General features: G+C 37.4%; 1 protein-coding gene across 3 annotated transcripts; it reads right to left on the bottom strand.

Moving 5' to 3' along the window:
• Nucleotides 1–1,201: 1,201 nt before the first annotated feature.
• LOC103989730 (AP2-like ethylene-responsive transcription factor TOE3) lies at nucleotides 1,202–6,780 on the bottom strand. Of its 3 annotated transcripts, none has more exons than XR_010497758.1 (11): nucleotides 6,628–6,780; nucleotides 5,369–6,147; nucleotides 5,264–5,289; nucleotides 5,135–5,165; nucleotides 4,951–5,038; nucleotides 4,718–4,863; nucleotides 4,420–4,464; nucleotides 4,201–4,304; nucleotides 3,967–4,079; nucleotides 2,780–3,266; nucleotides 1,202–1,880 (listed from the first exon to the last, which is right to left on the bottom strand). XR_010497758.1 is itself a non-coding variant. In XM_009408675.3 (10 exons), the coding sequence occupies exons 2-10, from the start codon at nucleotides 5,920–5,922 to the stop codon at nucleotides 3,030–3,032; spliced, it is 1,344 nt and encodes a 447-aa protein (XP_009406950.2). In that variant the 5' UTR covers nucleotides 5,923–6,147; nucleotides 6,628–6,780; the 3' UTR covers nucleotides 2,741–3,029. The 3 variants fall into 3 exon arrangements, 1 of the variants encoding a protein (XP_009406950.2); XR_010497759.1 differs by having other exon boundaries at nucleotides 1,202–1,699; XM_009408675.3 differs by lacking the exon at nucleotides 1,202–1,880 and having other exon boundaries at nucleotides 2,741–3,266.
• Nucleotides 6,781–12,712: the final 5,932 nt, after the last annotated feature.

Raw genomic sequence — 12,712 nt, 5'->3', positions numbered from 1 at the left:
CATATAATTTACTATAGTTATGAGTGGATCCAAATAAGTTTTCAAATGATGAAACCATATTAAGAATTGGAGTAAGTATGCGATTAATAAGGTAAATTGATGTGATAAATGCATGAGATCAAAATTAAAAATATAAGAAAACTTGAGTAAGGAGTACGAGGCTAGTTCGGACGATATGCTAATGACGATATTTCATTGTCCTATTATGTTCAGGAGTATGTGGAGGGGTGAGAAAATGAGAGATTTTATTGGTTTCAAAAAAATTACGAAGCTTTCGAATTTGACCACCGGTATCAGAGTAAAATGAAATAATGGATCGTTAAAAGAAATTTTCAACAATAAACTGAATTTTGCTTCATAGGAAATAACCACATGTAATTTATGAAATGATAAATAAAAATAAGATAGTACTTAAATCCGTATTCATGAAAGATCTTAAACAATAGAATATATAAGTATAAGAGGCGAATTACTTATGAGAGAGGATGTAGAAAATAAAAACTAGTACATTTTGTTGCATTTGCATTAAGAGGATTTTATAGAGATTACATATAGAATGATTTGAGGAGAGAGATAATGATAATACTATGAAGAAAAATATCTTCACGGATTAAAAAAAAAAGTATATTTATAATTAATAACTTTAAGAATATTCTCTTTAATCGTTTATGGAGGATAAGTTATTATGTCATCTATATAACTCGTAAGATCATAACAGATTAAAAGAGAATAAAATTAAGTATACTAAGATATATAGTTTGTTGATGTGAGCTTAAGACGAGTTTGGACTCTAACATCAACGAAGATAATAGTATTTTCAAAACTAAAAATATTGGAGATGATATGAGATGAGTGACTAATTGAAAAGATATTATCGATCACATCAAAAAGTGAAAAAGAAAATACACAAGCAACTTACCAAAAAGAGAGGCGGGTTAGATCATAAAGCTTAATAAAAATTATAATGCTATCTTCAATCGAGATAAAGCAACAATAGTAAAAAAAAAATTCTTAATGTAACTATGCTCTTAGAAGAAATGACTAGGTTGAATTTTTATGAATATTAGGTATGAATTTATATCCACAAAAAGATATTATGATAATTATATATTTTATAATATAAAATATTTATCTAAATTATTTCATCAAATCATGTTGAGATCATTATCTTTATTATTGATAGATTTATGATAATATCATATTTTTATAATTTAAAAATCATAATTTTATCATAATTTATTTTTTTAATAATATTTTTCCTAATACTAACACACGTTTCAATGACGTATGTCGGCTACTCTTCTGACACACCTCTATATATCCGGTTGCCTATCGCTCCAGAGACAACGCGCACTCTCTCTCTCTCTCTCTCTCTCTCTCTCTCTCTGTTACGGAAGAGATGAAGAGCCACCAAGACGCCGGCAAGCAGGAGAGGAGGGGAAGAGGGAACTTGTGCCCACCACCAAGGGGCAGCATCAAGAAGCAGATCGCTACGGAACTGAAGGATTCATGGTCTTCCATGACCTCCGCCATCTACTCCACCTGGAAGGGGAGCATATCTGGGAGCGGTGAACGGGAAGGCGGAGCTGCGACATCGACGCGTCCTCGTGCATCTGGCTAATACTTGTATGGTTGCTTGGCATCTGTTCCTTCCATCTGATTGGAACTCCTTCGATTCCCGTAGCTGCTTCCTCCTGCTCTGTAATATAGGAACAAACCAAGATGAGTGTTTGCGTTAGATGAGTGGAGCTCTGTAAATTAGGTCTCTGTCACTGGAATAGAGTCAGCTCAGCTGCTATGCTACTGTGTCTTTTGCTCTTCCTCCGCTGTCCATCATTCTGGTTTCTGAGAATATATACTCACTCTTTGCTTGCTTCCAACTGGGAAAGGAGGAGGAGGAAAATGAGGGTTATGAAGAAGAGGATGGCTAAGAAGGTGACAGAAGCGAATTCATGTGTGAATGCGACGGCAACCTTCTGATTCCTTGAAAGAAGATCATGCAATCTATCCTCTGCAGCTGCAGCTGAGGTTACAGAGAAGGAAACCTGGCGACATATTGTATACGTAAAAGCCTATCGCCCACGGTTTCGGCCTTCGCCCCCAAGACTGCCTAACTATAGATGAAGAGTGGTAAGAGACCAACAAGATCGGCTCTTGCCACGAGACGGTCTATGGAAATTGTTTTTGTATACGCTGATCTGAGAAGTGGTCAATCTGAAATAATTAACGATAATAACTACAATATTGTTTAATATTATTCAAAAAAAAATATTTTTTTTTTATAAGCGTGGTCTGGTCAGACTGAGGTGGTCCTTCTTTCACTCTGACAATAATAAGATATGATCTTAATTTAGACTCGTTAGACGTTTGCACTCTGTTTTATGGATAGGAGATATTATCAGAAAACTTGGGACTCGCGACCTGAATCATTCCAGGCTCGAAAATTTGAAGTCAAAAGTCGTAGCATTTTGATGGGCAAATAAGACTTGGTGGAGAAGCGTACACGTGATTCATGCGTCGCCAAGCCTACCTTCATTGAGACAGCAAGTCAACCACTACCCGTCTTCTCCTTATCGCATCATTCTCAAGAGTCACGCACGGAAGCAAATGAGAGACCGGGTGATTGGGCTATCAACACTAAGGAGATTAGCAACAGATCCAGAGATGTACTATATATCCACATAAAGGATCCGTTGTTGCACCTAAATGTATACTCACCAAAGAAACAAGACAGTCAAAATGATTTTGAACCACATTTCACGGTTTCAGAAGAACTTACTAGTGCGGATCATGAACAGTACATGTAGACGAAGGGATGACCGAAAGCCCAGAATAAAGTTCGACTGTTCTAGCTCCGCGGTGAAGAGGAAAGAACCTGAAGAACACGATAAAATGATACAGGGGTAGACCACACGATGGTTCACCAAGTATTACTTCTTTGCGACTGGCTACCGCCCCCCCCCCCCCTGGGACCTGCCCTGCCCTAAAGATGGTTCATGTGTGTAACATTTTGGCACCTCGTTGGAGTGTTACTGATTTGGATTCATGAAACGGTAATTTGATGTAGCTCGGGGAGAGAAATGAACATGATGGGTTGTTGGAGGTGGTGGCTTCAGGGGAGGAAGAGCAGCTGTCACTGTGGTAGGTGAGAATCCTGATGATGCTGCAGAAGAGAACAGTGGAAATGGACAATGTCCATTTGTCGGCCAATTCCAGATTGGGAGAGCTTGCAAGCCAACCGCGGTCCTCTTCTCACTCTCGTTCTCCTGCATTCGCAGACAGAAACTACTGTGAGATCAACTGGGCATGATAAACCAATCAAACAGTGTATTATGAGACCATATCAGCAAGAACAAGTATCCAACGGAGAGACAGCAGACCATCTAAATCAAATTTGTCATAAATTATTCCCAAAGAACCAACCAAATCAGGTGTTTGTAAAATTGGTATTTCCTCGAGTGGGCCAATCACAGTGGAAATTTGTTCTGTCAAAATAATTTGCAACTTAACGTAGCATTTTCCGAGAGACGATCATGGCAAAAAGCATTAGATCGAAATGTCTAGGCATGAGAGTGCTCAGGGGGCACGGTTGAGGCACATAGTGTATATATCTGAGCAGCAGTATAGTACTAGAGTAAAGAAGAATTCTTACAGTTGGTCAATGTGTAATTCCTTTCGAGTCCAAAACTAATAGTTAGCAGTGAGGCACAATAAAGTAGAAATGGACTCGGACATGTCATAAACAACACAATCCATGGAATCATCAAGTGGGACTGGGAAAAAGTACACATTAGAGTATGCATGACATTGCAGGAAAAAGAAATTGACCACCAAAGGAAAATATGGCATGCCAATGCTTCCAATAAAACAAGGTCTATCAGGGGATTATTCAGGAAGGAACAGACTGGCAATAAGTCCAATTGTGAGAAGGAATAACAAAATATCAGAATATAGCAAACTGATTACCTTTGCTATGTTGCAATCAGAAGCTTCAAACTGGCTTTTTGATGAATTTTGATATCCCTTTGGACCTTGGACGACAGATTGAGAAATCCTCAAACTCAGATCCACATCATGACCTGCAACCAATCAAATATTTGAACTCAGATAATGAATTTTTCTCAAAGAACCATGCAATTGATTCAGAACAACACATCTTGAATTTGATGTTAGAGAGAGACTCAAATATGCGAACTGCACCTTCAGTATCACCCTCAAAAAGTAGTTCTCCTTCATAGGTACTTGGCTCAAAATTGGTAACAGCATCCCTTCCATTATACTTTATTGCTGCCTTGTCATAAGCCCTGATGTAGAAGAACAACAAAGAGAAACAGGAAATTGGTGTTGGTACCGAACCCTGATGAAATTAAAATTAATAATTAGAGCATCATCGACGATGAAGAAATCCATGCTTGGGACCTTGCAGCTTCTATTTCGCTGTCGAATAGCCCAAGATATATGTACCTGCACAGCATAAATTGTGTTCTAGTTAAGATCATGTTTCTTCTGCAATCTGTGAACCAAGACTATAACAAATCAATGATTTCCCGGTATCTCTACCGATATCAGCTATGTTGCTTTGTGCAAATGATAGAACTTTTGGTCTTAGGCATCAAGACACAAATCGAGAACTAAGAAACAATGTGCAAGAGCAAGAACCCATCCTGATCCTCAAACCAAAGCCCACGAGTCAAGGACACTGGCATAATATTCTTACTTCTTGCCAAGGAACTGCCCCATGCGGGCTTCCCAGCGACCACACTTGTGAAGGGTCACTCCTCTGTATTTTGAGCTTCCTCTTGAAAAACCAGTACTCTGGCGACGAAGTATATGCACAAATTCTTCTTTTGATAGATTCCTCATCTAAGAAGGGGTAAACCGAAAAGAAATGAATTGGCCATCCAAAATTATAATTAACCGAACTATTCTTTTGCCTCTACTTTTAGTTACCTGTTTCAGATCTTCCTCATAGTCGCTGAGATTGAAATTGATATCCGCATCCACTCCACGAAACTTGATTGCAGCTCGGTCATATGCCCTGAAAGTAGAATATTGCTGCTTATATATTCTTTGCCTAAATAGGTGAAAGCCATAAGAGAAAAGGATTAAAATCAGACGAAAAAATAATTCTTACCTTGCGGCAGCATGAGCAGTGTCAAAACCTCCTATTAATGTTCAAATGTCAAATTCAAAACAACAATCAGAAAATTTCCGATCCAACAGAAATATGAATGATCAAACGAAATTTTGCATGAAAGCTTACCCAAATACACTTGCTTCCCGCAATCCCTGCCCAAGAGAAGCAACTAATGTCAGTTTACCTGAATCAGGGGAGAAGAAATAAGATTCAAAAGACCAAAATGTTAACCAGATGTGAGACTCCCATCTTCCTGTCCTGCGGTAGAACGTAACTCCCCGGTACTGAGAGCTGCGGGACCGTGGCCCCCTGCGACTCTTTTTCACCTGCTTTTGCTGCTGTTGCTGCAGAATTCTCAATTCTGATTGTGTATCAGTTTGGCAAAACGTAAGATTCATCCAAGGCAGCCTCGATGAAGACGGGGACGAAGCCACCACCGGCAGTTGGAAACCATCCGGAATCAGCATCGTTGCCGATGGAAAGAGCTGCCTGGTGATGAGTCCAGGTTGTTCCAGGACACCACTCGCATGCCCTCCAATCCCCTCTTCGGCTTCATTCTCTCCCTCTGCCGAGGTAGAGCATTTCAAGATACCGAATTCGAAGGCCATCGCAGGAAGGGTCGAGCAAGAATCTTCATCGGCCACGTCCACAGAACCCTCAGTGTTGAGGACAGACGAATTCGTAATCCCGGAGTCGTCCATCTGCCTGGCGCCAGAACTCTCGGGGACAAGCTTATCTTCGAGAGCCGTCGACTCGCCGGAAGACGCCAGGTTGAGGTCGAACATTTTGAGAAAGACAACCTTTCACGATCAGATCCGTATTCGCACACTCTCCCAAGCTTAGGGTTTGGATTCCTTGCTATTTCAGGAAGAATAGCCAGAGCAGGTAGAGATAGAAGCAGGATAGGGCCGAGTCGTTCTTACGGAACATCTATCTCCTTCCACGATTAAGATTGCCACCCCGCAACTATAATAACTATGTGCTTCACCATCCCACAGTATATATCACATCTACAAGGGAAGCAATCTCAATAAGTACACGAATCACCATCAACTAAGATCAGCAACACAGATGGCCGCACAGGCACGATGGTGGCGTCACCACCACTACAGCTGCCTGCTATTCCATCTCGCACAGACCAGACCAGCGATCTCATCCCCAGCAAGGGAAACGAGAGGAAGAGAAGAGGGAAACGAAAGAAAACGAGGGGGCGATGCACAACTTCCGATCGACAATGACGGAAGTTAGATAGAATGGCAGAGAGAGACAGAGAGATAGAGATAGAGAGGCGACTCTCCATCGCATCTAACGGAGAAACTGCGATCTCTGCTCGGAGACCAACCTCTCCGCTTCCATCGTCCCGCCTTCTCACCTCGATCTTTCCTCACCCAAGGAACAAAAATGGAGGGTAAAACGCTCGACATCGAATCGAATCCGGAGCTCAATAACACAGCAGAGACAAAGAACAAGTATAAACTAAGAACAAGCACCTCACGAAGGATTACGGAGAGACGGCGACGGTGGACAGATCGTCGGCGTTGAGCGGCGGGGAGGGAGGATCCGTGAGAGGAGAGGAACAGCCTCGAGAGGCACGACTACCAAAGAAGCCTCTTGTGCTACAAATAGAGGGAGTGAGTGGCACCGGACGACCGGGAGCAGCCGGTCTTCGGGGTTTCCACTGCGGATTCATCCTCGCCGCCCGATGTAATCATGTTGGATTAGTTCCGTGTGCTGGAAGATGCCGCATTCCAAACAGGGAATAGGACTGTAGGACGCGCGGAAGATGACACGTCCTCAAAAGGCAACTCGATTAGTTTAACGTCGTAAGAGTATATTTTTATTATATTATATTTATATTTATCTTTTATTTTTACGTCTTAAGAGTAGATTAAAGTGTTGGTCTACGAAGTTTCCGTTTTGGGAAATGCGTGGGTGACACAGAAGCGTGCAGATGAAGAAGCCACCTTTAAATTACTTATTTGTTTTAAATATTTGCCAAATTTTGGAAGTCAAAGGATATTTCATTTTCAAAGTGTCCTTTCAACATTTGAATATATATATATATATATATATATATATATATATTGGAAGGTTTATAGAGGAAAATATAATGAATTAAAATATTTAAGTAATAGAGTGGATATTTGAAATAAATAATAATTGAGTTTTTATAATTGATTAAGCTAGATAAAATATTTCATGATATAAGTGAAATTTTTTTAATATTTTATATTTGGTTAATTTCAAATGTGACTCAATCATTAACATCATGTTGTTATATTGAATGGTTCGAATCATTATAATTAATTAATTAGTATCAAGAACAGTATAGGCGAACTTTCCTTGACATCATGCGAGAGGATGGAAACCTAAAAATATGAATGGCGTTGTCATGCTTTCTGGAGTCGTTTCAATGGTTATAATTTCATCGCATAAATCCACCTCAGAAGTGGACGCTAAAGATGAACGGTCGATGTCCAGAGATTAGAAGATCCCAAAGTGCATCACGATTCACCAATTCGATATGAAAACTAATGCACATTAATCCATATGAAAACTAAGAGGGGAGGATCCTCTCACATCACATCATCTTAGTTGTCCACTGGTACAAAACACATCTTCTTATTGTAGTGGATGAAATGAGATGGGGATGGGTTAGGATGGTAGATGGAGACGAGAGTGCACTTGAAAGCATAAGACTAGGAAGGATATAAAAAAAAGACTATTTGGACTTTGTATTTTTCCTAATTTGTAGCATTTATAGTTATATATATTTTTATTCGAACAAACAAATATTATCATGATTATAAGCTATAGGTGGTTTAATTAATAATTGAAAGAATGTATGACAATATCCTACTCCTAATTTGGTAAGAATGTCTATAAAAACTCAGAACATGATAAGTTGGGTAATCATTCTAATTTAAATCTAAATATAAAATATTTTTTGAATAAAAATTAATTTATTGACACATGTGGTTATCATCTTAATATCATAAAAACGAACCTTTTTGAACGCAATATAAGTTATCTAATTTTTTTTTCTCTAGAATATTATTTTAAACTTTTTTTTTAGTTCCAAATCATCTCAAGTATTTTTTTTATTTTAATCTTAAGCATAAAAAAGATATTTCAAATAATACCCTTATCATAAGTTTCATAAATTTATACTACGATGATTCTGAAGTATGATAAGATCATAAACCTCTATCGAATCGGATCATCTCATATCGGGCACATTTAAGTTCAACACAAACAGACCTTAGTTGCTATTTATATTATTTTTTCAAAAAATTATCACACAAACTCAAATAAAAAAAGAAAAATAAAATAAAAAATCAGCTCAAAGCAGATAAAATCTGGACCGCTCATTTCGACGCCCGACCGCTGGTGGACAGATGGGGACACGAGAGGCCAATCAACGGTGATGCAGAGAAGATAGACAAAAGCCAAAGGGGCCCCAAGAAAGGCGGGGAAGAAGTCGGCCCCCCACACGAAACCACCCACCCGTGGGTCCCGCCCTCCTCCTACCCCCTCTCTCTCTCCCTCGTATGAATGAATGCCTTTTCCCTCTCCGGTGTCGCGGGGGTTCCCGGTGTCGACCGGCTGCAACCGGTGGTCCGACCCGGCGGACGTCGACTTCCACCGACGCATCGGGCGGGGCCGACCCAATCGGAGGGCGCCACGTGGGCCGCCTGTTTGTATTATACTCCTTTGGCTGTGGGTACGACTTGTCCTTTCTTCCTCCACATATAAACCCTAAACAAATGCCAAGTACCAAAGTGCGGATGACGTTCATGTTTGTTGATTGGATTCATCTATCTAAATCATTGTCTTTTCCCCTTTAAGTGCCTCTATTTCTACAATTTTTTAGCTGTATTTTTTTCTCAATACCTGAAGAATATCTGATCATCTATTTTTTTCTCTATCTTTTCTGTGAACTTATAGCCAATCTGTCGAGTTGTATTATTTTTATACTATGTTATGCTAATTTTAGTAATATTTTTAAAATATTATAATATAATATAAAAAAAATTAAGATATGTAATACTGTACCGTATCGATATTTTGAGGTTGACTCGATACGGTACGGTACCGATGTATCGAGTAATATACCATGACGTACTGAATTGTACATCAGGGTTTATCGAGCTATTTCCTCTTACCGTAGCAATGTAGCACGTATTACTAATACACTGTAACATTATAGCACGGTCCGTCCGGTAACAAGCGGTCCGTACCGATATGTCGTCGGATCGAAACGTACCACCCATACCGGAGGATATCATTCGAAATTACAAACCATGAAAAAAATATTATATTAAAATATATCATAATATAATATAAAAATATTATAATTGAATCAATTTATTAGATAAATCGATCCATAGAAAAATAAAAAATGAAAACACCTGTCAGTAAAAGTAAAAAGAAAATTTGAGAATTCATCTTAAATGTTATACTACATCTCATTAAAAAGCTACGAGTCATCAAATTTTAATATAATATCGAGAAAAATAATTGTGTTCAGTTCAAATCCCGCATAAAAATATATCTTCCATCGATTTAAGTTGTACATAGACGAGGATGAAAAATGTTAAAAATATAAATCACATCATATCTTTCTATTATTGTAATTATTTAGAATAATAATATATGCCATTGATATTTATTAAAAAATCAATCAGATTAACCACTATTAACATGATCGTCAATATCGACTTTGAATTTAAGAATATGTAATATATAAATACCTTAATTATTGAAATGAAAGATATAAAACAAATTAATGTTCATTAGAATTTAAATATTTATGTTCTAAACATATATATGTGAGATTTTGGTTTTTGCAGTAAAATATGCATGCCAATCTTACATTTGAAGGGAATAAATATGAAAAAAAATACTTATTTTACATGTATTAATGATCGAATTAAGAGTTAAACTTTTGTTCATAATTCTTTAGTTAATAACTAATTAATAGATATTATAACATATTAATAGAAACAGTGGTAATAGATAATAGTCTAAGATAAACAGTGGTAAGTTATCTCTCTCTTTGTTATAGAGAAAAGTTCAAACGAGATTAGAGATAACAGAGGGTTGTTATCCTTATACGATTATATATAAAAGCTTATTTTTAGCACAGTAAAAAAATAGATCACTATTTTACACTCACATCGACATACACTTATCTTGGATTACTATCATAGGCACCAGCATATTTGAGTCGAAAAACCTTACTTGGCTTTATCTCCATGCAGGTGACACCTCGGGGGTTCGACATTTTCTCCTCGAATACATCTTGGATAATCTTGCGCATATGAGTTTGAATCACATCTCGTTAATTAGGATCTCAAAAATATCTTCCTATAATAGTTCATAATTATTCAGTTTATAAATAATTAATTGATATAACAACATATTAATAAGCATAAGATATTAACTTATGAAGTTGTCAGGATTTAAAGGGGAAAAAAAAACAAAAAAAAAAGGATAATTTTGTGGAGTTTTAATTTTGATTTTGGATTTGTGTAGATAATAGTGTGATAGCTTCAAGTTTGTCTCCATTGGATATCATCACGCCCTCTTCACAGTTGGTCCAAAATAAGGGTTCCATCGAACAGCTCACCGTTGGTGATCGATGCGAACCCATGGCAAGCATACTATGCGTCCAATATTATTATGATGTGCCTTTCCCAACAAAAATCTTAGTCATCACGATAGCAAATCTCAGTCGTTTGTTTGTGCACAATTTATAAAGAAAACTAATCAATAATAGGAAAACATATAAAAGACAAAAAAAAATAGCAATTATAATGGTCCATTATAGTTGTCACAACTTTCTCTTACCTAAGTGTTACAAAATACAATGAATAATATATATATATATATATACACACGAGATTAATCAAAACTCGACATGCGAATGTCAATCCATCATATCTATCACGTCAATATATAATAAAATATAAAATAATCTTTAAATAAAAAATGGTTGAAAGAATATTTCACGTAGAGAGGACAACCACACAAGTCCTTTTCTCTCTTATTTTTATCGAAACCTTTGGTTATAAATACAAAATTCTTCGATTATGATTAGATTCTTCTCTCTCATCTCTCGACTTTAGTTATTGTTCAATTTAAAGGTTTCATTTCTGATTATATCTCCTTAAAGTTTGTGTTATTAAATGATTATCATATCAAGATAAGATTTAGAATGGAAACATAATTGAATTGTCTCCGAAATCCAAATTGATGATAATAATTGTTTTATGTATGGAGGATTATTATTATTGTATGTATGTGTGATGCTTAATGACAAGATTAAACCGGTGGGGGAAAGATACTTTAATGACAACTCGACCATAATACTTCCTCTGTTTTCCCATTGCCACGCTCGATGGCAAATAAACCGGTGGGGGCCATTGCCATCATCGATTAAAAGATCAATAAGATTCGCCCGAGCTGCCTCCCCCATTTCTTCTCATGTAATTTGATGGGTTGGCCATTTCCTCTTGCAATCATGTTCCAATTAATATATATATTTAATCCGTCTCATTAGCAAGTGGATTACGCTTTTATGGGTGTATTATTGGCGGAGACGTCCGAGGTTGGCGACGTGGGCGCATCCTGTCCATGCATGCAAAGCCTTTTTCCTCGTGATACGTGCCGTTCGACCTATCACACGCTGCCCTTTTCTTTGTCTAATATTTAGCCTCACCGACCAAATATTTTAATAACTCCCCGATTATTATATCAGAGGAAGACAAGCTTAAGTAATCATTAGAACATTTCGTGGGAAATGATGCAATTTTCTTACAAATTATGCGTTTAATTGAAATTACAACATATTGAAGGCCCGTGAGCCCGGCCCATTATGCCTAGCATTATTTCAAGCAAACACAGATTTCTCTAAGGTTATCATAAATTATTTACTGTAATTAGTTATCTTTATATTCTATACTTTTATTAATTATATCAAGTTTTTTATACTTATGAAATTGAAACGTTTAACTTCGTTTTTCCTTATGATTGATAAAAATATGAGAGTTTACCATCGAGCTTGACTCTGTCTCACTTCGATTTACCATTGAACATATACGGATTTTCGTCAAAAAGAGTTGAAGACACGAGGAAAAATAGAGTTAAATGTTTCACTTTTATATATTAAAAATATAATAATCAAAATATTAAAGATAACTAATTAATAATATTTAATTACAGTAGAATAATGTAGACTTATATAAACTTTGTCTTATTTTTTAAAGCTTGTCATACCTGATCGGATCGGATCAGATCAAATCGATCCGACACATTGTTGGGCCGACTCGGGCCTGTTGGCTATATGTGGAAAGGGAGGGCATGGAAAGCGCCTGCTGTGTGCGGAAAGGAATAAACACCCAAGTGGGACCTACTTGCCTAACGATAGGGACCCAAAACTAATTGAGAGTCGTCCAGCCATGGGGTCCACGAAATACACCAGTACATAATCCGCCCCCGGCATGAGAAACATTATAATGTTATGGCCACGTCAGCCCCCAAATGGTCAAATCGAACCGGATTAGGCGATTG

This window comes from Musa acuminata, chromosome BXJ3-6, assembly GCF_036884655.1.
Source record: "Musa acuminata AAA Group cultivar baxijiao chromosome BXJ3-6, Cavendish_Baxijiao_AAA, whole genome shotgun sequence".
Lineage (NCBI taxonomy): Eukaryota > Viridiplantae > Streptophyta > Magnoliopsida > Zingiberales > Musaceae > Musa > Musa acuminata.
Note: the sequence above shows the minus strand (reverse complement) of the source record. Positions and strands in the feature narration are given on the sequence as shown.